This window comes from Mytilus galloprovincialis, chromosome 6 (genome assembly GCF_965363235.1).
Source record: "Mytilus galloprovincialis chromosome 6, xbMytGall1.hap1.1, whole genome shotgun sequence".
NCBI lineage: Eukaryota > Metazoa > Mollusca > Bivalvia > Mytilida > Mytilidae > Mytilus > Mytilus galloprovincialis.
Genome location: NC_134843.1, coordinates 73,777,773 through 73,804,118, shown reverse-complemented (window position 1 = coordinate 73,804,118; position 26,346 = coordinate 73,777,773). Strand labels below are relative to the sequence as shown.

Genomic DNA, 26,346 nt, shown 5'->3' with positions numbered 1-26,346 from the left:
TCTATTACAGTCGATTCCACTTAATTGCATACCGCTTAATAGCATAATTCGGTTAATTGCATACTTTTCTCCAGCACAAAACCATTTCCCATTCATCTAATGTTAAATTGTACGGTTATATGCATAGCCCCACAAGTGGCATTTCGGTTAATTGCATAGAAAATAATTGCCAGCTAGATATGCTTAGTTAAAACTAACGAGATTTTTGACCGGAAACAGCAATTTGTAAGTATATTTTTCTTAAATGCATCATAATTTTTGATATTATTTCACATTTACTTATGTGTTATTTAAATAAAGTTTTAAAACAGTTTCTTTCGTGTTTATATGATTATAAAAAAGCCTCGATGTGTACACAGGTAAAGTTTCCCATATTCTATTTTGGTCATAAAAATGTCAATCAGCTGATTGTTGTAAAAACACAATCATTCTTATCTATGATCTTCTATCTCAAAAGGTGTTAATTATTGATTGCATTTCAAACATTGTTCATAGATTACATTTTGGGTGTATTTTTAAAACATTAACGCCTGCTAATTATCGATCATTATCCAATGTGCAATCTCGTAATTTGGCTAGGGGTGATCTACATTTATGTTAAATATTACAGGGCATTTATATATGGTTGAAGAATTTCATACATCAATCTTTCACTTTTAATATTTTTTGAAAAGAACATTAGCTTAAAATTATTATATTTTCTCACTTTCAACACTCGTGTCCAGCAAATAACCCGTGTAGGGCCCCATTACCTGCTGCTTTGCATATATACGAAACTAACGAGGTTAAAGTAACAGTGTTACATCACTGTGCAATCAGTAAATACTGCATATTAAAGGCAGTTCATTACACATTTATTGTATCAAATGATTATTAACTGTCACAGTCTGTGTAGCATTGTTCAACAGTTTGTTTTAATCAAAGCGTAACAATATAATTTGTACATCCGGGTCATAGAAACAAATCTATTTTTAGAACAATTTTATTTTCGTATCTCAGGTAAAGGAAAAGTCGGTACATAAATAAAAATAAACTAAAACTAAATGTGTTCATAAACTTTATTGAAAGAATAAACAATGAAATAAAATGCATGACACTAAACAAATAACTTTTATTAGAATAAATAATCATTCATGTTGTAAGTGGATTATGGACGTTCATCTTTCTTCAGGATTTCCTTTACTGATCTGCACTATCGATGTTATTTGTCTCCGTATTTTGGCATTTCGGATATAAGCATACTCCGCTTTATTGCATAATTTCATCTGACAAATAGGCTATGCAAATAACCGGAATGTACTGTACTTGTCTTTTTTCCCTCTCCCTAAGACAGTTTTATGCTTGGCGAAAGCAAGCTTGATAATGTCTCCTCTTGCATTGTGATGTTGCTGATAACTTCTCCTCTCAAATTGTGACGTTGCTGATAATGCCTGGTCTTGTTTTGAAGTCTTGATACGAGAATTACTGAGCGACAGAGCAGGTTGATATAGGCGTAGGGAAGGACGATAATATTAGTTACACAGTGTGCAATTGTCCTTTGACCCAATAAATTCTGTATTAGGGCAATTGAACACTGTGTAACAAAATTATTCTGATTTTGTTATATTACATATTATTATATTCGAATTCAATACCAACCAAATATATTTTAGATATTTAATCTAAAACTGAACCAGGTGCTCCGCAGGGCGCAGCTTTATACGACTGCAGAGGTCGAACCCTGAACAGTTGGGGCAAGTATGGACAAAACATTCAAGCGTGATACAGCTCTGAATTTGGATTGTGATCAAATTTTTGACATTACATGGTTTTTTTTTACACAAAACAAATGTCAAGATTTTACAAATCAATTAAAGATTTCTTCTTCAAACTTTTTAAATCTAAAATTAAATAATTGACACAGCATAGGTTTCTGACACAGAATGAATGTGGTCTAATGAACTTAAAAGTTTTTTTTTGCCTTTGAGCAATTCACTATGCTGTTGAATATTAATCCTCTCAAAAAAATGTTTGAAGAAATTTTCTTTTTATTTATGAAATCTGAAATGAGAAAAATTTAAACCCCCCCCCTTTTTTTCACATCCCCGTTTCCCTTTTTCCAAAACTGATATCAATTCAAATTTCTAATGGAGTTTGCAACAATAACTACTCTTTTAAATACATCATAAAATATTAAAATGTAAAATAAAGTGCTTGTTATCACTGAATGGTAAAGATTGGTTGGTAGTAAAAGTGAATATACATTGTTTATTGTATAAAACAATAAAAAACTTCATCAGCAACATTTTATATTGGCAAATTTCCAATGAAGTTATTTACATAAAGTTATTGGCAAATAAAAATAGAAAATGACATCATAGTCATGTCTGGCAAATGTCCAACATACATTATCTAAAAACATTTTAGATAAGATAAGGAAAAAAAGCTTCATCAGCAACATTTTATATTGGCAAATTTCCAATGAAGTTATTTACATAAAGTTATTGGCAAATAAAAATAGAAAATGACATCATAGTCATGTCTGGCAAATTTCCAACATATATTATCAACTACTATTCTATACAAAGAAAGATAACTCCAATTGAAAATTAATTGCTATTGCACAATATTGTGCAATTAGATATTTCTTGCTATTGTCCAATACTGTGCAATTGAAAATTTCTTGCTATTGCACATTACTTGATATGGAATCCTCATTTGGACCAACTTGAAAACTGGGCCCATAATCAAAAATCAAAGTACATATTTAGATAAAGCATATCAAATAAGCCCAAGAATTTAATTTTTGTTAAAATCAAACTTAGTTTAATTTTGGACCTTTTGGACCTTAATGTAGACCAATTTGAAAACTGGACCAAAAATTAAGAATCTACATACACAGTTAGATTTGGCATATCAAAGAACCCATTTATACAATTTTTGATGAAATCAAACAAAGTTTAATTTTGGACCCCTATTTGGACCAACTTGAAAACTAGGCCAATAATTAAAAATCTAAGTACATTTTTAAATTCAGCATATCAAAGAACCCCAAGGATTCAATTTTTGTTAAAATCAAACTAAGTTTAATTTTGGACCCTTTGGACCTTAATGTAGACCAATTTGAAAACGGGACCAAAAATTAAGAATCTACATACATAGTTAGATTCGGCATATCAAAGAACCCCAATTAAAATTTTTGCGGTCGTATAAAAATCAAAAATATTAGGTCTATAAAGCAACTCAGAATTTATTTTTTTTCATTTAGGTAAATGGTAAAAGGGAAATAATTCCAATTGACATAATAAATAAGGGAGATAATTTCAATTAATGTAATAAAAAATTGTACTGAAATTTATTAGGACAATATCAGCCAATTGCGAGAAATTACTCTAAATTAAGATAATGTGAATTACCATCCCTCTTCTTTAAGAAAAGAGAAAAACGCTCATACTATTAAAGAAAAAATAAATAAAGCCCATATTAATTTTCTTTATTTTTTAAACTAAATTTAAGCACATCTTACTTGAAAAGGTTCCCAGAACTTTGCCTTCCAACTTAGCAGCCACAGAATCACACAATTTAACAGAAATATCTGCAGCAACATTCTTTCCTGAAATAGAAAAAAAAAACAAAACATGAGAAATCAATTTTCTGATAATATAATAAGTTGAGAGAATGAAACTGAACTTAAAATTCAATGTTCAGAAGTATTATAGTGGTTTTATCATTTTATATGTGTCCTTCATTTATGTATTTTCTCCCATTGTACCATTTTCTGAACTATGTAAAATTGCAAAAAATAATGAAAATATTGATTTGAAATAACAACTTTAACAGTTATTATTTACATTCATCATGTTTAAGGATATTCTAAGTACTGTATGACATATTTACCAATGATGTGTTCTTTCATCTTTTCTAAAGCAGGTTGTAAATCTTCTCTGGTCAAGGTCTTTGATCCAACAAGGTTCTTAAACATACTGAACATTCCACTACTTTTCTTAGATTTGCCACTTAAAAAATAAAACGGAGATGTGAATTAAATTCAAATGTGTCAATTAACATTTTAATATATAAATGTTCAATAAATCATGTTTACAACTTAGAACTTTGAATGTGTACAAAATTCAGGCTTGCTTGTTTGTTAGATGAAAAATGAATTCAACATACTTTTTTCTGGTGTCTATTTTGAGAGTTTTTGAAAAATCAGATTGACAAGCTGTTTGGAATTAACCATGGAGTATTATCAATAATATTTTTGTTTGCTGTTTAATATAAAAGTTACAAATGTCAATGTCAATCAATCAAATTCTGAGCTCTGAACAATTGTTTATTTTTTAATCAATAAAAGTAACCTCTGAAGGTCATGCAATTAAAATGTTTCCCATTGATTTTTTACCTCTTGACTGACTCCTGAACTCCTTTCTCTTCTTCTACTTCTTCATCTTCACTTTCATCTTCATCTAAATCTCTCAACCCTCCTTTCATCTGTCCTACCCATCGTTGCTAAAAAAATAACATGAAATGAATTTTTCATATCTTCTAAAAGAGATTTATAGTAATTTTCATAAAGATTAGAGCAGAGTACAACTTAATGAACAATGGAGCATAGAATTCTGTTCTACAACATTGAAATTTAATGGATCTTGACAACATTTAAGCCATTTTCTCGTAATCTTCAGAAAGTTTTTAAAGAAGAGTCCTTGTCATTTTTCCTTATTAAAAGGCAGATTTTCATCTGCTTGAATGATTTTCTTGTGTTTTATGAGTACAGGTGAAACATGAATTTAAATTTTTTACTGGCTTGTATGCAGACATAGAATTTTCAGAATCCAAGGTCTGCAATTTCGGCACAAATCAACCAAGCAGAACCAAACTGGAATTAAAATGGTTACTCAACATGGACAACTCTCACAGTGAATGACAGATAAGTGTAAAACTATATTACCTGTCCACTTTGTGGCATAAAAAAAATATTCATAGGCCTGTAATCTACAAATTTCTTCCTTTTATACTATGCCCATAAACTGTGAAGACTTACTTCTTCAGCAGATGGTGTTCCATGTTTCTCTTCCATACTTCCATTAATAGTAGCATCTCCTGATCCATTTAGAGAACTATAATCAAGAGACACAGCATCTTTATTGGTTCCTCCCATTTCCCATTTAGTAGCTTGTTTTCCTTTCTTCTTTGGAGTTTCTGCTTTTGGACTGGCACTGGCTCTGAAGAGGGAAAATAACAACAAATTGTGAATAATAGTGCTCAAAAGTTAAAAATCCAATTCCTTGTGAGCACTGAAGGGTAAAGATTCCCTTTCATCTGAAAATGTGATTTTTATTAATTAAACATCGAATGTGTATTTAGTTGGGCAAATTATAAATATAAATAGGAGTTATCTTCCTTTGTAGTTTTGCAGTTAAATAAAATTTGATAAAGGATTCAAACACAATGCATACCTTGTGAAATTTTTATCAAAAACAATTTTTCTTGACAATTTGAGTTATTTAAATATATAGCCTATTGTAACTTAAATGTCTGAGTACATGTATAACATATAATTAATAAATTGAATTTCATTGACTGAAAAGGATCCAAGAAATGTACACCATACTGCACTATTTTGTTTAAACTATCCCCTGGGAGATACAGAAACAACCCAGTTACATAAGGAAGCAGTTTGAATGCATTGCATGCAATCTTCAGCCAAAAACTAACTGAACAATATGACTATACAAAAGTTACAATATGATTTTTCAATATTATAGATTCTGTCTTCAAAATGAAAATTTAATAAGAATAAACTTTTATTTGTTGTTATTCCATTTTCTTTGTTAGAAATTTCATGATACACGAATAAAGCCTTTATTAATAGAAATGTGAACAATATATCAGTTGCTCTATTAATAAAGTCAGCTATCTTAACTTACGTTTTTACAGGTTTTTTTCCTGACATCTTAGCAAACATCTTTTCTCGATTTTTCTGTATAGTTAGTTCGTCCATTTCACCCAAGACTGCAGCCGTCTGTTCAGTTTTCTTCACAGTTTCTTTAACAACTTGTTCTGAAATAATATTCAAAGGCATTCAAGACTCCAGCAATGTTCACAATAACAATAATTGCAATAATTAACAACCAAACATTTTAGTAACCATAGACTCAAATTACCTATTTCCTAAATAACAAGAATGTGTCCAAAGTACATGGACGCCCCATCTACACTATCATTTTCTATGTTTAGTGGACCTTGAATAAAGGGGTAAAAACTCTTATTTGGCATTAAAATTAGAAAGATCATAGCATAGGGAACATGTGTACTATGTTAAGTTGATTGGATATCAACTTCATCACAAACTACCTCCACCAAAAACTCTTTGAATTTTCCTTGGAGTTAGGTACATGAGGTATTTTTGTTATTTTACTTTTTAATTTCTTCCAATCAAAATAAATTAACAATACAGGTGTTATTCTTTTTTTCCCTGCTTATTATTTGTATGGTCTTTAGAAGAGAATACATATGTGTAGGTCACAATGTATTTATATATACCTTTGACTGGTTTATTTTCCTTTCCTTTAGCTGGTTTCTTTTCTTCTTTTTTGTTTTCTATCATTGATGACACAGTCTTCTTAGATTTTAAAGATTCATCAAAAGTTTTCATTTTCCTAAACAAATAAATAAACTTGGTTTAATCATTCGTGATAATAACTTTGTGACATTTGACATGTTATATTATTATAATTTAATTTTGGATGTAACGCGTCTTCTGATTGGATGACGTTATTTTGTTATGAGCCCATAGACATAATTTAGTCATGTGACCGTGACGTCATCAACGTTTTTTCATGGTTTTCTACGGTTTAAAATGGAATTTAGAATTAAATTATAAGAAATGAATGTAATATTTTTTCTGTCTATTCGAAATAACCTAAAAAATTCAGTGCACACTAATAAATAACCCGCTACGTGCGTTATTCAGTGTGCACCAAATTTTTTATGTTATTTCTTCATAGACAGAAAAAATATTACAGTCATTCCTTAAATATCTTTTGACTTCCAAGAAAGTAATAATAAGGTGCAGTGTTAAGACAATAACAATCAAAACCAAACTATACTAATGTTGATTTTCATTTTCATGGATTTTGATGGTATCAGTAAACCATGATTTAAAGGTTCCACATAATATTCAAATTTCCTTTGACTTGTATGCAGAGTTTGCAATAACCATAAAACAAAACATCTATTACTCCATCCATAAAAGTTGGTACCCATGAACATAAATGAATCTACAGTTGTCAAAATTTGCAAATACATTGTACATGATTTAAATCATAAAATGACAGATATATGTAGTTCAGTAATAGTTTATTCCTGTTGTAAGTATACCTGACATTTTAACTGATAATTTTCGTGCTTACAACTTCTTTTAATTGGTCTCTGGTGGAGAGTTGTCTCATTAGCAATGATCTCCATATATTAAAAGAACATCAGATAGAGAAGTCATCATTGACTGTAAGTGTTGGATCTCTTGTTCATCATATGTTCCTTAGTTAGAAATCAGGTTACAACAAAATGCAATGTGTGTGTAGGTAAAGGTAATATTTTTGGTTAATTTGCTTGCTAGCTGAACTGTGAAGTCATTATTAGGTTAGGTAAATTATCCTCCTTTAAGAGCAGACTAGTCTGACAGACAAAATTTCTATAAAGCAGGATCTTGGCCTAATGAATGTTCAGTTAACTGCTATAAATATCCAGATTCATTTTTTAAAACTTACTTCTGAGACTTGGCGATGGCTCTGCTTTCTTCTTCATTAAATCTCAAAATCTCGTCAAATGATCCCTTAAAATTAAAGGTGCCACACGCTAAACCATCAGTAAGACAATCCTTGTACTTATTTCTGAATTCCATCTGTATGTCTGTCAAGAATTTATCTATGTAAGACAGCTGTAATATCTTTTGATAAGCCACCTAAATTATAAAATATAACACAGACATGACAGATGAATGGACAACATTTAAAATATTTAAATATTTAATCATAAAATTGTTGAATACAACACTCCTGTTGAAGACATTTAAACATTACAGCTGTTATCATAATGCTAGTAAGTTAAAGGTTGGGTATGTTTCATTGTTTTGTTTGTATCAATGTTTGCTCAAGCTTTGAAATTTAAAAGATTGACATCTGAAAACAATATAAAATTGTGGAGTTAAACTTGTTTACATAATATTTAAATTTGATTGGACATATATATTAGTGTAATTGAACCTACTTATATTGTTTGCAGATATCAATCTTACATGTAATTTCAATGCTTGGGCAAGCTTTAATACAAATAAAGCTAACAAGCTAACCAAGCATTTAAAACTTGTTAGCATTAGGACAACAGCTGTAAATTTCTCATAAACACTTGGGATGTCTCTTCATTCATTATTTATTATAAAGATTCCAGATGATTTAGAGATAGTCATACATTTTGATTTTGTCAATGTTTGTGGGCGCTGGTTAAACACTTTGTGCATTGTATGTCTATTGCTTGACAATCCAGTTACTTGTATAGATCCATTTTTTTGCCTATTATTTGTGTAATGTTTTGTCTCAGACTTTGATATTCTTTAGGTTCCTGTTTCATAGACAAAGTACCAGTAATCCTGTTTGTTACTGATTAAGTTTGTTATTGTTGGTTTTTCTTGTATTTTTCCTTATTCCCCTTATCCAGATTAAAATACAAAGGTTTAGTGCAAAGAAAAGTAATTTTACTATAATCGACTATCCCACTTCATATCCTAAGTCAGGAACCATATGATTGATTGTCTTATGGTTATCTTAATGTCTTGTCGTTTAAGGATTTGTCATGATGGCAGGAGTTACACCACCATGGGCAGGTCTTATATAGACCTTGAAATTATGCACAAGTTTTTTAGATTCTGGACAATTTGGTTATTTAAACTGTCAAGTCCCAAGTCAGGAACCTATTGTTCAGAAGTTGTTGTTTGTTGATGTGGTTCATAAGTGATTCTGGTTACTGTTTTTTATATATAGATTAGACAGTTGATTTTCCTGTTTGAATGGTTTTATACTAGTCATATTTGCACGATTTGGAGTCTTTATAGCTTTCTTTTCAGTGTGAGCCAAGGTTCTGTGTTGAAGGCTGTACTTTGACCTGTAATGGTTTAAACTGTTTTCTTTTAACAAATGATGACTTGGATGGAGAGTTGTCTCATTGGCACTCAAATATAATACATCTTCTTATACAATGTATCTAGTCACTTGTCTTTTAAAATTGATTTGATATGTTATTAACCTACATATATATTTTTTTGTCTCATTGACTTATACTTGAATTACTCACATCTCCTTTTATAATCATGATAATTGATAATAATAATAATAAAACTTACCACAAAAACCAATTCAAATTCATTATCAAGCTTATACTTCAACTGTAAAGCTTCATGTGTAAATGCATTATTCCCAGTTCTTTCCTGAAAATAGAATCCGTTATTGTAAAATAAACCGGATACATTATTATTGAAATCAGCCTGTTTAGGATCCATACTGACCATAGTAAACAGACACAATTTTTTTTGTCTAGACCTTTATTTAGTGGGATTTAACTTACACAGTGGGATTTAACTTCATTTTATTAGTTGGGCTAGTTGACAGACTTATGTTCAACCGAATATAACACATTTTCATTTGTGGGATTAGTAATAAAGTTGGACAAGTTGGTGTGAACCCTTTCGTACCGAAATTATCCTTTTGGCACCCTCGAGCGGGAGCCGAAATTGTCCTTTTGGCACCACGGAGCTGAGGGCGAAATTATCCTTAAGGATACATAGATTTCTATTTTTAGACGGTCACAGTGCAAACAGTATAAAAAAAAAACGTTTAGACATGTTTCTTGGTGCAGTTGCTCCATAGACAATGATAGATGTTATGATAAACATCAAATGCATTCTATATTTTAGTATAGGATGTAAAAACGCTGTCAAAATAGGTTTTTTCAAAGATTGTTGAGAAAAAAAACCTCGTGAAAAACAAAATGGGGGAATCATAAACAATCGTGGTCAGGAGTTTCATTTCGGTTTGAAACATTTAGAAAACTTAACCTAGCGTCATGAAAGTCGTTTAACTTGTACAAAAGTAATGTATGAACGTAAATTTTGGAGTGGTGAGAAGCATATTTGTAAAACAACTTGAAATCGAGACTTTGATTGTCGTCATCAGGTGCACGACTGTAAATTATTATTTCTCGCTGCCGTTTGACAGTCAACCTTTCGTTACCGATTGAAGCAGAGTCTTTTATCATCATTTTAGACACTATAAGGAGTCTGCAGTGCTACGGGTTTTATTTCTTTTCGTTGAAAGGCTGTACTGCAGTATCTAGGTTGACAAAACAAAAGTCCACTTCCATTAAAAATAGAACCCGATATTGACAAAATGGAGAGTCTATAAATAGTGCGGTTCATAAAAACATGTGTTGTCATATCTCATAGCTTTAAGAGAAAAGTGGTTTGGAAAGATGAGACAATATTCTGTAATCTTATTCGTATTTTAATCGAGTGTAAATTATTTTCCATGATGTATCTCGTCTTGTAACAGAGGTTTTTAAAAGTCTGGTTCAGCATACACAAATTTTTAAAGTTGTTTTGAAAAACAAATTCTGTTGACAGAGAGTAAAACAACTGAAAGATGCCAAGATGATTATTTTTATGTAACAAATTGTTATTATTCTCTATTTTTTTTTAAAAGAAAAAAATGTCAAAAAAGGGAAGTGAAAAATAATATTTGTTTTCAGTCTGCACGGTAAGCCACTAGTCCGATGCCCCAGACTAGTAAAATTTCATTCGGACTAGTAAGCTTTTGCAAAACTTTGTTTGGCCCAATAAGAAAAATGTCAGAATATTGGTCTTCGGACTAGAAGTTGAAAAAGTTTTTGGTGCAGACTGTGTTTTAGACTGTTAGAAGGGAAGGGAAAATCGTTTTTTTTTGTTGTTTTTTTTCAGAATTGGGAAGGGAAAATTAATTATATTTTTTTGCTGAAAGGAAGTGATTTTTTTCTTTCCAAAGTGGAAAACATAATGTGTTGTTTGTTTCTACTGATTAATCTTAAGATGGCATTATTTATTATTGTAAAATAATACTGTTCCTGTAGGTTTCTGAAAACAATAGGGGTTCAATTTTTTGTTTTATCTGTATCCGGATATCTTTCGGAATCCAATCTGAATATTACGTTCACTACTACGGTTGCAATCCAGTATGATGTTGTTTGTAGAATAAAAGTGTCAATCCAAATGCTATGAATATTAATGTCTATCGATGTCTAAGTCTAAGTGTGTGTTTAACTTTAGTGTCTGTATATATATAGTTGTCATGGAAAATTCTAGAACAGTCTATAATGGAACGTCCTAGAAAGTTACAACGGAAGTTTCTAGTAAAATGTAGAAATTTATATAACGCATCTTTTATTAGGATCATTCTGGAAAGTTCCAATCATTCTGTAATTGTTCCAGTGATTTCTAAACTGCACAGTTCTAAGATTATTCTGTAAACAACTATCAGACCACACAACACAAATCAGGCCAACATAAATAAATACAATAATTACAATATCATAACAAAATGCATTGATTGGCCAAAAAAAAGGGGGTTCCAACCCGCAGAACACCCCCTCCCCCCTTCCCTGGATCCGCGCCTGAGAACAAATGTATGTTTAAACTATGAAGTATGAAGTCATTGAAGACAAGAAATATTATCACCACCTTTAACTTATAAGATTATCAAATAAATTATTAAAATGGTCAAGTCATGTAACAGGTGAGTAATATTTGAGGTTTTAATAACACAACCAAGAATTAAATTTAACGATTTCCATATGTTTACATCCCACGTCACATCACGTGTAGTATAATTTTTACTACGTTACTTTTCTGTATTTTTCTCACCTGAAGTATTACAGTCTTAATTAGAGAGTTAACTGCTGGTGTAAACAGTTGAGATGTTCCCTGAAAGCACCAAAGAACAATCCCACCTTTACTGAATATCGTAAAAAAGTCTAACATCTTGAAAGTGTCTCAAATATGTGTGTGTCTCAACGACCGCCGGAAATAGAACTTTGCCGACAACTATCGAAAATCATCGGGAATTCCCGATTCTGTTTTCTCAATAAGACTGCGCGCTAAAAAAATGTTGTAAGATAAAGGTCTTTGTAATTTTGTCATTGATGTAAATTATAATTGTATCACCTTTGTTTTAACACAAATTAGCAATTTAGAAACTTTATACATAACAATAAAGCAGACTAAAGGCAATTTACCTACGGTGAATAAAGCACTCTTAGACATATTTCTCCGCACACTTTTTCAGCAAGAACGGCCATTTTTGTCACATGTTCAATTCGCATCTCACATGACCTGTTGTTTGGCCCCGTGATCAACTTTTGCTGTATTCCTGGCAAATTCAAACGATCGTCAAAAAGTCACATGGATATGCTAGATCAAGCACTGGAAGCAAGGTCGGTTCAATTATTCGGAATTTCAACAATAGTGCACGAAAAAGACCAATGATTGCTTGCATGACAATTTTGCAATGCGACACTGAAGTAAAAATTATGTGTACTTCTGTCTAAATTTTGCATTAAAAATTATATACTATAGTTTAATCGAAAATAAAGATCGGTAAAGCAAATGACTGATTATTACATGTAACAATGAAGTGCAGTTGTAACTTTTTATTATATTTTTTTCTTCAACCAACTGAACCGGCTACATTTATCCTTACAATAATTGTGCATCCTTGTATTAATGTAGGTTACAGATTAAAATTTTAAAGTGTCATTAAGACTTAATTTACCCAATAAACCTGTGAGTCAATTATATTAAATCTAAAAAAAAAAATGAAAATTTTCCAACATTCTGATTCATCATGACATTCATATTATTTATAAAAACACTGCCTTTCAAATTGTTATTCCTTTTGTACTATATGGCTTATGATTAAATTAATGTGGAAAAGGTAAGATATCAAATTTTAGGATTATGAACTCTTTAATGGTTGTTTTTCAATAAAAATTGAAAATTTCTCATAAAATTTTATCAAAAAGAAATTAAAAAGGCCTTTCCCATTTTTACTCTATTAATATTGGACAATTTGGTACTTAATGATAAATTACAGCATACACCTACTGGCTAGCAATGGTTGGCTATAACTTATGTAAATAATACACCAACCATTTTGCCAACATGTTTTTATATGGTAATGATGGTACAAACTATCAAGTAATATATAAACAATATATGCTTAAAATGTTGAATATAAAAATCTATTAATTGGGATTTTGTAATAGAATAGTAGACCATAGATGTTATACCCATTATTGGGTATAACATCTTTGAGTAGACACATTAAAAGAAATTTTTGTGTGAAGGGAATTCTTGCTCTTCAGAAATCAAAATTTTCTTATTTAACAGTACAGTACTACAAACGGTGTAATACATTGTAAGCAGATTTAAAAAATCAACTACCTAAATATTTTGAAATCTTACATACATGTATGATTGTGTAAGTTATATCTTACATAGAATATTGTACAATTTGTGAATAGATATGAAAGTGATTTCCACACTTTTTGGAGGTACCAAAAAATTCAGAACCATTATGTAATTGACTAGATATTTTTCAATTTTCCAGACTTTGTCTCTATATAGCTACTTTTGAGATACACAAAACAGTGCATTTAGCACACTATTCTGAACACCCTTTTAATGAAATATATACTCAGCTATTAATATAAAGTAAAAAATAATGTACATGTATACATTGTATATAAACCATACTTGTTAAGACCATTACATTAGTTTTGCATGGTGCATGAATCTAGTACAAACATGTGTTGTCTGTCAAACATCAATGATGTCATTGTTAACTTGGTCATTCTTCTTTTTTGTTCTGTTCAGGTTTAATTCTCTTTTTTGAATCGGAACCCTCCCTCATACATGTACATTTTGTAGGATAATACTTTCACTCAACTTATAAATAAAAATGTATAAAAGCTTGTATCTTGTTTGGGTCATTAAAATCTACCAAAATTTGAGTCTAGAAAAAAGAAGTGGACCAAGTATTGTTTTAGGTGGCAGAAACCAGTTATTTTACAATAAATCTTTAGAATTTCATGGATTTATGATTTTATTTTCTTGAAAATTCATTCAAGCTTATATACAAATAAAATGTATGGTTTCAAGAAACTAAGATGTGTGGTGCTTATGTAAATATATAGAAAACCTTTAAATTTGGATGTCTGTTCAGCATGGAGATTTTTAAATCTATAAATGCATTGCAATTGCAAATCAGGCAAAAAATGTGATGCTCTGATACCAATCTAATTCTCACCTGCAGAATCCTGCTAAAAGCCGACATGAATTTAAAAAAAAAAATCAAGAGATAAAGGATATTCAGTGAATTAGAGTCTTGTCCGAAACCTATCCTTACCATCAAAATCTCAAGATATTTTTGTTTACATAAAACTGAATGTTTTCCCCACATTGTTTGGATGCCGTCAAGTGAGGAGACCACAATTTTGACTTCTGATTGGACCCATATGCATATGTGAAATCCCCAACCTGTGTATGCAACTACTTACTTGTGTAGTACAATAGCCTAAAATTTACATTTATTTGTTCAGTCCACATGATGCAATTATATACCTCAATGCTTAACTATAACAAAATTTCTGGTGGGACACATGTTCTGGTACACCAAAACTGGTACCTGCCACCTTAGTACTGTAAATTTTTCATTTAGAATTGGAGTTATCTCCCTTTGTACATGTTGTATGCAATTGTAGTTGCACCATTTACAGTTCTGACATTGAATATTCCTTTCTACAATTTCCATCCATATCAGAATTGTGGTATGAGTCTTAATTGGAATCTGTTTTTTCTATTAGTCTTTTATAAATACATTGTAGCTGTATGACTTCAAATTAACATTGCAAATTAATGTTGAATTAAATGTATTAGATTGCAAGAAGCCATGACCTTACATTGTACATCAGCTGATAAAAAGCTTTGAGCTAGTCTCACGTAATATCATCCTTCTAAAAACTCTTGAAATTTTGCCACGCTGAATATTTAGGCAACCAACAATCAGTCAATCATGTTTCATTTTGTATTTCAAGTAATTTAATGATGTTAAATTGTCACTATACTTGTAAGACCTAAATATAGTCAATATTTGGTGCCTTTTCTTTTGTGAGAAAGTCTTCATGGCATATTTTTTTCAACATCTTTTGGTATTCTCTCATGTTCATTTGATGAGAATAGAAAGGTTGAACAAGTAGTGAGTATTGCAGTGTGCTTCCTATACATCCACAACAATAGAGAAAAATGCAACATTGTTCTAATTTTATTTGTTTATTGCAGTGAACAAAAGAATCATGATTCCAACAACTCAGATGATGTCACTTTAACACACCATGACCCAGGTATTTATATTTATATACAATTGTACACATCATGCACATGCGAAATCACCAAAGAAATACTTCTTGTGATCTTTTACAATACATGTACTTCAAAAATTATTGGTTCTACTGACATGTCCTGTGAATTCAAGGATATTTTCAAAATGACCATGATGAAGCAATTAATTTCAGTCACTTTTGAATATACATTTTTCAGTTTTAACTTTGGAAAGGCATCTCGTCTTGCATCAATAATTTCAAGTCACTGAAAAAAAAAGAGATTAGTTCAGGAACAATCAACAGTGTTTATCTTTAGCCATCTGAGCAATCACTTCTAACTGCAAATGATTATACATACATTACATTTGTATATCTTACTAATATACATAAGATTTGTTTAATTATTAAATTGTTTTATGTTAAACAGGAGATCATGAAGAACATGCAACAATAGCAAATGTACAAACAGTTGGAGGACAAGCTCTAGCTCTGGATCCAAACATTCAGTATCAGCTTAGGGCTGATACAGGGCAAGGTAAACATAAACAATAATAAGTAACAGATTGTTGTCACATGGTTAATGATATTACATGTACATGTACATGTAGCAGTCTAATTCTAAGTGAAACACTTTACACATACATCAGAATTCTACTTTATCGATTTATTTAAAAGTTAAAAAAGAATCTGTCATTTGACAACCAGATTAACCTCTAGGAAAAAATAATAAAATAAGCATGTTTAGGTAGTGAAATTATAATACATAAAACCAGTTTACAAACTAAAAAAAAAAACTGTGAACACTAGGTTGATTAAAAAAAATTGTTACAATGTCTATCAACATAGAACCATCTTGTGTTAATTTTGGATTAACATGATTAATCTCCCTCATGTGTATGATTTTGTAAAAAAAAGTTCACTTCTTATACATTGTATTCCTATTCCATGGCTACTTATTTTGTTTTTTTTTTGTGCTAGAGTATGATCATGATATATATATTGTATTTGATGAAAGGGAGAAAAAAAGAATTGCAAATGGCCAAATGTATTAGGAGAGGAACCAATACTTATAAATATGATAAACCAAACTAGTCATATGATAATGAATTGGATTGTCATGAACATCCTGAATATCCCACGCAAGGTTTTACTTATAAATCCTGGTACTTAAATAAATTATATTTACATTTCCTTCAGGATTTCATCTTAAATGGTAGTGTTGAAATTCTTCTTTCATGTAAATACTTGAGGAAGCAAAATAATGTCATGTTTGTGAAAGATGAAATCATTCAAGGATATGATAAGATTTTTTGTATTTTTCAGGTCAGGTAACTTACAGAGTAGTACAGGTAGCTGGTGATGGCAATGAGACGACAGCACAAGTTGTTGCAAGTAATGCTTTCCCACAGGTAACTCAGGTAAAAATTGGGACAGCACACCTAAAACAAAGTGGTAACCCACATTTCAGAGATCTAAAGTTTTTCTTAATTTTTTGGAGAAAGATCTAGTTAATTCAGTGACTATCTGAAGTTTTACTTGTCATGAATTCTAGCTATATTTTGAATCACAAATTTTCATTTCATTATAGATATGAACATGGATTGGAAAACAGTGATATTGAAATAAGAAGATGTGGTATCATATTAGTGCCAATGAGACAACTCTCCATCCAAGTCACAATTTATGAAACACTTATGAACCACATTATAAACAAAAGAAAACTACTGAACATCTGATTACTGACTTAAAATTATACAATTACATTCACAGATTATAATATTATGATAAAATTCTGGAGTCTTGTTAAAATTCTGATAAAGCAGAAGATATAGACACATTTGACACTAAATAAGATGCCATGATATGAATTACAACTGGGGGGAAACAAATCTTTGGAAAAAAAGTATATGTATTAAAAAGCAAATCTTTTTTATATACATCGTCTTGTAGTTCAGACGTATCAGCAATTTTCTGTCTTTTTGTCATTGTTTTCATTAAAGACTCTTAAACATGTTTATAATGATGAAATACAATGTTAGTAAAGTTCAGTGTTGCTTGTAAAACTCTATCAAAAGTTTGTTGATTATATTATGATTTTATTGTACATTTTTTGTAAATAAATAATTCAGATCTAAGCTTTTATATTTTATTAGGCAGTCATACAAAGTCCATTTAGTAATGGAGGGAGTCCCACACTTGAAGGACAAGATACAAAGTTTACATATTTCCCTGCTGTTAGCGGGACAGGTGTTGAAGCTTCACAACCTGAGGTCATCTCAACAGCAGGCATGGCTGGACAGGTCACTACTGCAGGTGAGAGATTGTATTCTTGATGGACTGAATTTATCTTCATCCGCTACAGCTTCTTCTTTTACAGAATTTAAATGGGTTTTTGGTGGAAGAAGACTTCAAGTCTTCTGAAGGCCAATGGTGCCGACTTTAAAATCATTGAATTCTCCGTATGCCGCATTCGTTTCTGTGTATTATAATTTCATAACAACTTCTGATTCCTGACACCGATTTTTACACATGATTAAGCATCTGAATCATTTAATTTGTAAATTAGGATTGAAAAACAATCACTATCGTTAATATGTACCCTTTTATTTATGTAAATTATTAGATTTCATCTCATCTACATGAACGTTATTTGTTTACTTGTAACCGGATGTTTTTACTGTAGATATTTGAAGTACGCATGCGTGAATTTGGTATCGGAACAACTCGCCCTGTTTACATGTTCGCCCTTGAAGTTACGAATTTGCAGACAAAAGATTTTGTTTTTAATAAATAGAAAGGATCTATTTCTTATTAAATTGTTGTCTTTATTCATTGTTTTCCTTTGTCATATGAATTAGATGCCCTTCTGCTTCAATGGTTTGAATCTATTTATAAAATTATTCAAGACTCAGTTGACAAGAGCAGTACGTTGCTGTTGGGAGAATTTTGATTACACTCTAAATGCTCATAGAATAAGAAATATAATCTAAACTGAATGTACCTCCTTCTCAATAGTTTATTGCAATATAAATATAAATCCCTTTTGACAAGGGAAATCTGACTTTTGTCAGAAATATTTGTTTCAAATGTGCAAAGGTAATCACGTGTGGTGGCCATATTGGTTTGTTTACAAATATATGAAGAAGCCTCTAGAATCATGACCTAAACATAAATAGTCTTCCGAAAACGTAAACTTTATGCAATACTATTTTATCAATCATGATTATTTTCATAAATTTAAATTTGATTATTCAAAGAAATAAAATTATAACAATTACGATTTTAGATTAGAGATTCTACACAGACATGCTTTGATCTATTTATAGCCAAATTAGTTTACCTGTGTTAAAATGTAAATAATGGTTTAAATGGATATTAATTTGTTTACTAAACAAGTAAAGACAAACTATGGATGGAAGATAATAATTCACATAAATATTTCAGGACATTTGATTTATTTAAATAAATTTTCAGTTATTTAGTATTTTGTAAAAAAGGGGAGGGTTATTTTACATGTCAGGCCGTATCTCAAAAACAATTTATGATTATTGCTTAAAACTTTACACACTTCTTTGTTATATTAATCTAAAGATCTGTACACTTTTTGGTTTTGATTCAAAATTTTATTTTAGTGATATTTAGTTTTTTTGAAGAAAAAAAGGGGGGTTCATATGTCTCTCCGTATCTCAAAAACAATAAATGGAACAAAGCAGCCTGGGTTAGTGGGGCTGCTATTATTGTAATTCAAATTACCTTTTATTCACCTTCTTCCACCTCAGAGCTATCAGCTCTTTGATTATATTGGTTCTCATGTCTTGATAATTTGTTTAGAAATGTGTATGTATTCATAAATCTATTTGAAATCAATTGTTTTTATATGACCGCAAAAATTGAAAATTTTTTGGTCGTATATTGGTATCGCGTTGGTGTCAGCGTCGTTGTCGTTGTCCAAATACTTTTGGTTTTCGCACTATAACTTTAGTATAAGTAAATAGAAATCATTGAAATTTAGACACAAGGTTAATGACTACAAAAGAAAGGTTGGGATTGATTTTGGGAGTTGAGGTCCCAACAGTTTAGGAATAAGGGGCCAAAAAGGGGCCCAAATAAGCATTTTCTTGGTTTTCGCACCATAACTTTAGTATAAGTAAATAGAAATCTATGAAATTTAAACACAAGGTTTATGACCATAAAAGGAAGGTTGGGATTGATTTTGGGAGTTTTGGTCCCAACAGTTTAGGAATAAGGGGCCCAAATAAGCATTTTCTTGTTTTTTGCACCATAACTTTAGTAAAAGTAAATAGAAATCTATGAAATTTAAACACAAGGTTTATGATCATAAAAGGAAGGTTGAGATTGATTTTTGGAGTTTTGGTCCCAACAGTTTAGGAATAAGGGGCACAAAGGGTCCAAAATTAAACTTTGTTTGATTTCATCAAAAATTGAATAATTGGGGTTCTTTGATATGCCGAATCTAACTGTGTATGTAGATTCTTAATTTTTGGTCCGGTTTTCAAATTGGTCTACATTAAGGTCCAAAGGGTCCAAAATTAAACTTAGTTTGATTTTAACAAAAATTGAATCCTTGGGGTTCTTTGATATGCTGAATCTAAAAATGTACTTAAATTTTTGATTATTGGCTCAGTTTTCAAGTTGGTCCAAATCGGGGTCCAAAATTAAACTTTGTTTGATTCCATCAAAAATTGAATAATTGGGGTTCTTTGATATGCCAAATCTAACTGTGTATGTAGATTCTTAATTTTGAGTCCCGTTTTCAAATTGGTCTACATTAAATACCAAAGGGTCCAAAATTAAACTAAGTTTGATTTGAATAAAAATTGATTTTTTTGGCTTTTTTGATATGCTGAATTTAATCATGTACTTAGATATTTGATTATGGGCCCAGTTTTCAAGTTGGTTCAAATCAGGATCCAAAATTATTATATTAAGTATTGTGCAATAGCAAGAAATTTTCAATTGCACAGTATTCAGCAATAGGAAGAAATCTTCAATTGCACAGTATTGTGCAATAGCAAAAAATGTTCAATTGCACAGTATTGTGCAATAGCAAGAAATCTTCAATTGCACAGTATTGTGCAATAGCAAGTATTTTCAATTGCACAGTATTGCGCAATAGCAAGAAATATCTAATTGCACAATAATGCGCATTAGCAAGAAATTTTCAATTAGAGTTATCTTTCTTTGTCCAGAATAGTAGTTGAATCAACTTAAATCATTGTTTTACACAATATACAATGTATATTCACTTTTACTACCAACTAACAGATAAATTAAAACAATCTTTACCATTCAGGGATAAAAATCACTTTTTTACATTTTTATATTTTATGATGTATTTAAATGAGTAGTTATTGTTGCAAACTCCATTAGAAATTTGAATTGAGATCAGTTTTGGAATAAGGGAAAGGGGGATGTGAAAAAAAATTGGGGGGAAGGGGGTTAAATTTTTCTCATTTCAGATTTCATAAATAAAAAAAAAATTTCTTCAAACATTTTTTTGAGAGGATTAATATACAACAGCATAGTGAATTGCTCAAAGACAAAAAAAAATTTTTTTAAGTTCATTAAACCACATTCATTCTGTATTAGAAACCTATGCTGTGTCAACTATTTAATCACAATCCAAATTTAGAGCTGAATCAAGCTTGAATGTTGTGTCCATACTTGCCCCAACCGTTCAGGGTTCAAGCTCTGCGGTCGTATAAAGCTGCACCCTGTGGAGCATCTGGTTGAAATTTTTTATGATTGAGCATGTTCAGAGTATTATAAGGGTGTAATTTATCTTTATAGGAGGATGGGCACAGGATGGATCCCTTGGTCAAGGTAAGACAATAAAAAATTATTTGTAGTAAAAAGAAAAGGAAAAGTATAATCTAAGAACTACGTTCGTTAAAAGAAAAGAGCATGTATCTATATGCTTGCAGCATGAAGCATCCAGGGATAAAAAGGGCTGATACCGAATTTAAGATAAAATGAAAAATATACTATGAACAGATCTCTATAAAGATGCATCCTAGAATTGCGAAAACTAGACTTGTCTGACCATTTCTACACCTTTGCTTAATCAAAAATCTGAAAATTATAAATTTGATTTGATTAAGTTCATTTTGTTAAGAGTTGAAATGATGAGATTGACATTGATTATTTTGAAACTGGGACTTGCTGAACTCATCTGTAGAAATTTTCATTGCGGTATGTAAGTTTTCTAATTAGTAGAATTTTTGTGAATAAAGGAGTGAAATTTGGTATATATAAGCATGAAATAATTTTATAAAAATGCCAGGATAGCAGTTTCCTCACCCATAACAAAGAAGCATAAAAATGTTTTTGCAAGATTTAAATTTTATTTCTTAGAAATAAATTGATAACTTCTGGTATCTAGCTTTAATCTTGTATACATAATATCAATGATAGGTCAGTTTTATGTGATGATGTCACCACAAGAAGTTCTTCAAGGACAGAGAAATATTGCACCTCGCACAGGATTTGCCACACCTAAAGTTGAAGGGGCAAGGTCAGGGAGAGATGATAGAAGGAGGGCAACACATAATGAAGGTTTGTTTTGATGGCATTTTTTACATTTTACTATAAAAATGAAATATATATTCACTTATATATAACAGACTTTTCCAGCTAAGCAAGCAGCTTTAGGGGTAATAGCAAAGACTGATCGGCTCGGAGTCAAAATAATATGTCCTGGTAAGGTAACATGTATATCTTTCTTGGGGCCATTACCTTCTGAACTAGTATGTTCAAAATCTTTGCTCAGCATGTCTGTCTAGTAGAAAGCAGAATTCACATTCATATAGCATTAAAAGTTCTTTCTGAATGTTCCCTTATTTGCCACTGAATTTTAATATATTCATTCGTTTTCTGAAATTTCATGTTAAATTAACAAGCCGATCAGTGTATTAAAAACCAGCCAACAGTACAAATGAGTAAATGTAAGAACCTTTCATACTGAATTATTACACTAAGGACCATGAAGCCTACATTGACTTATAAGTACAGAATGTGTAATGTTGAATAATTTTATATTCATGAATTAATCTATATATTTAAATTTCAGTTGAACGACGAAGGAGAGATAAAATAAATAACTGGATAGTTCAGTTATCTAAAGTTGTACCAGACTGTTCCTCAGACCATACTAAACAAGGGCAGGTAACCAATAAAGTAGGCAAAAAATTATTACAAATATCTTGCACTTAATATAAGTACATTTTAATTGATCACTACCAATAATTGTCGTTATAGGAGAAGGATTTTTTAATATGGGAACAGGGATCTCCATGGATGAAAATTGAACGATGGAGGAACTTTCACCATTACAAGCCGTATCTACGCTGTACAGTGTAGCGCGATCGAAAGTGTTTTATCCCTCCATACAACAATGATACAAGGAATGGTGAACATGCTAATTCCTTACTTATTTAAATTATATTTATTTGAATTTTCATTATAGAATAAGAAGTATCAATATTTTCATTTATTGCCGTTTTTAACCATTCAAATGCCAAGTCTTCATGGTCCCCCTTAGTCGAGAATGACCAAAAGCTGTCCTGAAGGTCCACATGTAGATTTCTTGTATTTTTGGCAATTGTTATGGGGGTTAAAAATCATATGATGTGGAGCTTATTTTTCATGGACACTGTCAAATTTATAACCCATTACCGGTATGGCTGATTTGCAGCAACAACAAAACGATGCGTACGGGTTATGTAAAAGGTTAAAGAGATTTGTAAAGCAAACGTTGACAAATGAAAAGGTTTTTAATGACTTTATCTGGCAAATTGATGCTGTGCAACATGCATCTTTCGAGTCTAAATAGAAACCGGAAACGCGGATGTATCAATTTGATTGTAATATACGAAATGAATTCGGAATAACGATACGATATTTCTTTACAGGAAATATTTAAGTTTTTACTTTTTAACTTTTAAAGTAATTCTAAATTATCTTTACAGCAGTACTCGAGTTATTTGCGATGAAATAATATTTACTGTTTTGCGTCTTATTTTGTACTTCTTAAAAAAGGGGGATGCTGATTGCGTAAGTCAAAATAAAGCACGTGTTCGACTTGTTAAACTGTTTTTTTTGTAACTGTGGATTATTAATTTATTTATTTAATCTAAATTATCATAATCATTTGCTGAAACTTAGTTGATTAATTCGACAAATGGATCGTCTATCCTCAGATAGTATTCTCCTGTCTGGTTTGTTGATCTACCTGTACAAGCTCAGGTACAAGTGATTATCGATCTTAATCAGGATATCCATCAGGCGTTAGAACTGTATTGGATTATAACATAAAAAGCCTAAGGGTTATGCAATTACATGCATTTGATTATAATTGATAAAAAAAAAATGGCGTCGTGCTACAAAAAACGATGAAGTTTTGAACGATGGCGGAAAACAATTTAACGATGGCGCAAGATAATTTAAAGATGGCGCGAGTCATTTGACGATGGCGCAAGACATTGGAACGATGGCGGAGCGCCATCGTTAAACAGGCCATGGAGATCCCTGTGGGAATGTCCATACACCATCTGATCCTATGAACAATATTAAACCAGCCTAACCTTCACTCTTTCACCTGATTTCAAGATCTTTCTCTTCTCGTTATAAAATCGCAAAAATTGGTTGATGACTAATTGAAATGAATTCACTGTTTGTATTGTCTCCTATGCAATCCACTAAATGAATGTTTATAATTGTTATAAGGCCAAACAAAAAAATGTGAAATATTGGTAACTGCATGATCATGCTGATTAGATTCACAATTTTGTTTGGCTAATGATGCAACGATAATGCACTTGTTTGTCAGCATGTCACTGTTGTCACTTGAAAAATAGTATGAATAATGGTATTAAGGTGGTACCAAACTCCTCCACTAAAATTTGGCTCGTTTAATTTTCATTAAGTTTTGAAATATATTTTCTTTGACCATTGAACATATTGAACAAAAATATAATAATTTCAAAAAACTTGAACCACACACTTTGAAAGAAAATTTCATTGGGTATATACCAGTTTGGAAAGCACCTATTTTGATCATTTAGAAGCTTAATATTTCCTAAATAATAAAATGTGGTTAAAATGTTCAGTTGATTTTAGAGAGTTATCTCCCTGTAGTGTTATGTACCACCTCAAGTAACATGACTGATGTCATTCCTAATGGAGCAAGAACTTCATGATAAGAATAAAGAACATGGTATGATTGCCAATGAGACAACTATCTACCTATAAAGTCCAAATGAAGTGGATGTTAGCAATTATAGTTAATTGTACTGGCCTTAACAATGAGAAAACCCATACTTTATAATCAGCTATTAAAGGCCTACACATGAAAAATGTGAACAATTCATATGAGAAAATTGTCTGCCTTATTAATAACAAAAATAATTACAAAAACACAAATATGAATGACATGAACCAACAACATTCACTGCATTGCAGGCTCTTGGAAATGTTTAAGATTTGACAAACCTTGCACAGACAAATGATATTCGCTCCTTAAATGAAATACATTAACAGTAAAACATAATAAACCAACATATTGGTCCTATATTTCTTTGGCTTGATCTTCTGATTTATTAAAAGAATGCAAGAAGAAACAAAACTGCATTTGTATATAATTAGAAAGATCAACAGACAACATGATGAATATAAGAAAATAAGAAAAAAAAAGGCATAGATAGATATGCATGTATGAAGATGTGGTATGAGTGCCAATAAGACAACTAATAGTCCACATAAGCAAAATGTACCCCACAAAAAAAAATTAAAAAAAATGTCATGAGATGTGTGCTAATAAAACCTTTTGATGAATTTTGTTGTTTGATGCCTTCTTCAAACAGTTGTCACTTTTTGGAGAAAAATATCACTCAGCAGACAGAAAATTTATTTATGGCGTCTTTATAATTTCAGAGTAAAGGAGGAATTTTATCAAAAGCTTGTGATTATATAACTGAATTAAGAACATCAAATGCTAGAATGGCTGAAAATTTAAAAGAATCTGAACGTTTACAAGTAGATCTTGAACTTCTCCGACAACAGTGTGAAGAACTGAAAAGTGAGAATCAAATTTTACGGACACAATTACAGCAGCATGGTATCATACCAGACATTTCTGGAACAGGATCATAGTGCCTAATTATAGCATGTCTCATTTTATCTCATTTGATTGTAAAGAATCAAAAATGGGGGCGTGTCAGAACTTCCTTTCAGTAGACAATGTAACATATGGTGGCCATTCATTATTGATTACCATTAGAAAATAGTTTTCAAACCCTTTAGGAGGTTTTTCACAGTAGTTGCTGAATTCCAGAGCAGAAACAAAAGGATACACTGAAATTAGTTCTCTTCTACAATCATATTAGTTGGTGGAACTAAATTGTTCTTTTTCACTGGCTTACATGTTGCATGGCCATTTTAGCAGATTATGTAGTGCTTTGATGGACAAAATTTCATGCAATGTTTGTAGACACTAGCATTCTTGAAAGGAATGATTCTAATTCCTGTGTGTTTCAGAAGAGGAAAAATTGTATGTAGAAAATGGGACATTATAATCTCATGACTAGGTACCATAGTAAAACCTGTTTTAACCAAACCTCCTTGGGACTTAAGATTTTTTGGAGTTTTGGACGATGTTCGGTTTTATCAGGTTCACAACAACATGTTTGGTTTATACAGGTTTTCAGTTTATGCAGGATTCGGTTTAGCCAGGTCTCACTGTCTAGGTATTCATATCAGATGTTTTGAATTATTTATATGTTATTACATTGTACTTATATAACTTATTTCTTGTTTTCTGGTTATTTAATTATTTTTTTGAGAAACAAAATGCAATATTATTTAGTAAAAGTTAAAAATAAAAAAAAA

At 30.9% G+C, this 26,346-nt stretch overlaps 2 protein-coding genes across 4 annotated transcripts in view; one reads left to right on the top strand and one right to left on the bottom strand.

Annotated features, from left to right (window-relative positions):
• LOC143080293 (signal recognition particle receptor subunit alpha-like) overlaps positions 1–12,340 on the bottom strand; it is a 20,824-nt gene extending 8,484 nt beyond the window's left edge. The window contains exons 1-9 of one of the 2 annotated variants that reach the window (XM_076256041.1): positions 12,302–12,340; positions 9,380–9,463; positions 7,752–7,945; positions 6,526–6,641; positions 5,910–6,042; positions 5,024–5,204; positions 4,382–4,488; positions 3,877–3,995; positions 3,506–3,592 (exon numbers count right to left, since the gene is read on the bottom strand). In XM_076256041.1, the coding sequence (XP_076112156.1) occupies positions 3,506–3,592; positions 3,877–3,995; positions 4,382–4,488; positions 5,024–5,204; positions 5,910–6,042; positions 6,526–6,641; positions 7,752–7,945; positions 9,380–9,463; positions 12,302–12,325 (1,045 nt within the window). In that variant the 5' untranslated portion in view covers positions 12,326–12,340. Of the gene's footprint in view, positions 1–3,505; positions 3,593–3,876; positions 3,996–4,381; positions 4,489–5,023; positions 5,205–5,909; positions 6,043–6,525; positions 6,642–7,751; positions 7,946–9,379; positions 9,464–11,926; positions 12,114–12,301 lie in introns of those variants that run through there. The other variant, XM_076256040.1, reaches the window with a different exon arrangement.
• LOC143080295 (upstream stimulatory factor 1-like) lies at positions 12,329–26,346 on the top strand. 2 transcript variants are annotated; one of them, XM_076256042.1, is made up of 9 exons: positions 12,329–12,495; positions 15,401–15,462; positions 15,869–15,976; positions 16,765–16,850; positions 17,595–17,754; positions 21,253–21,285; positions 21,877–22,017; positions 22,532–22,638; positions 25,393–26,346. In XM_076256042.1, the coding sequence occupies exons 1-9, from the start codon at positions 12,464–12,466 to the stop codon at positions 25,609–25,611; spliced, it is 948 nt and encodes a 315-aa protein (XP_076112157.1). In that variant the 5' UTR covers positions 12,329–12,463; the 3' UTR covers positions 25,612–26,346. The 2 variants fall into 2 exon arrangements, with proteins under 2 accessions (XP_076112157.1, XP_076112158.1); XM_076256043.1 differs by having other exon boundaries at positions 12,330–12,495; positions 16,765–16,859.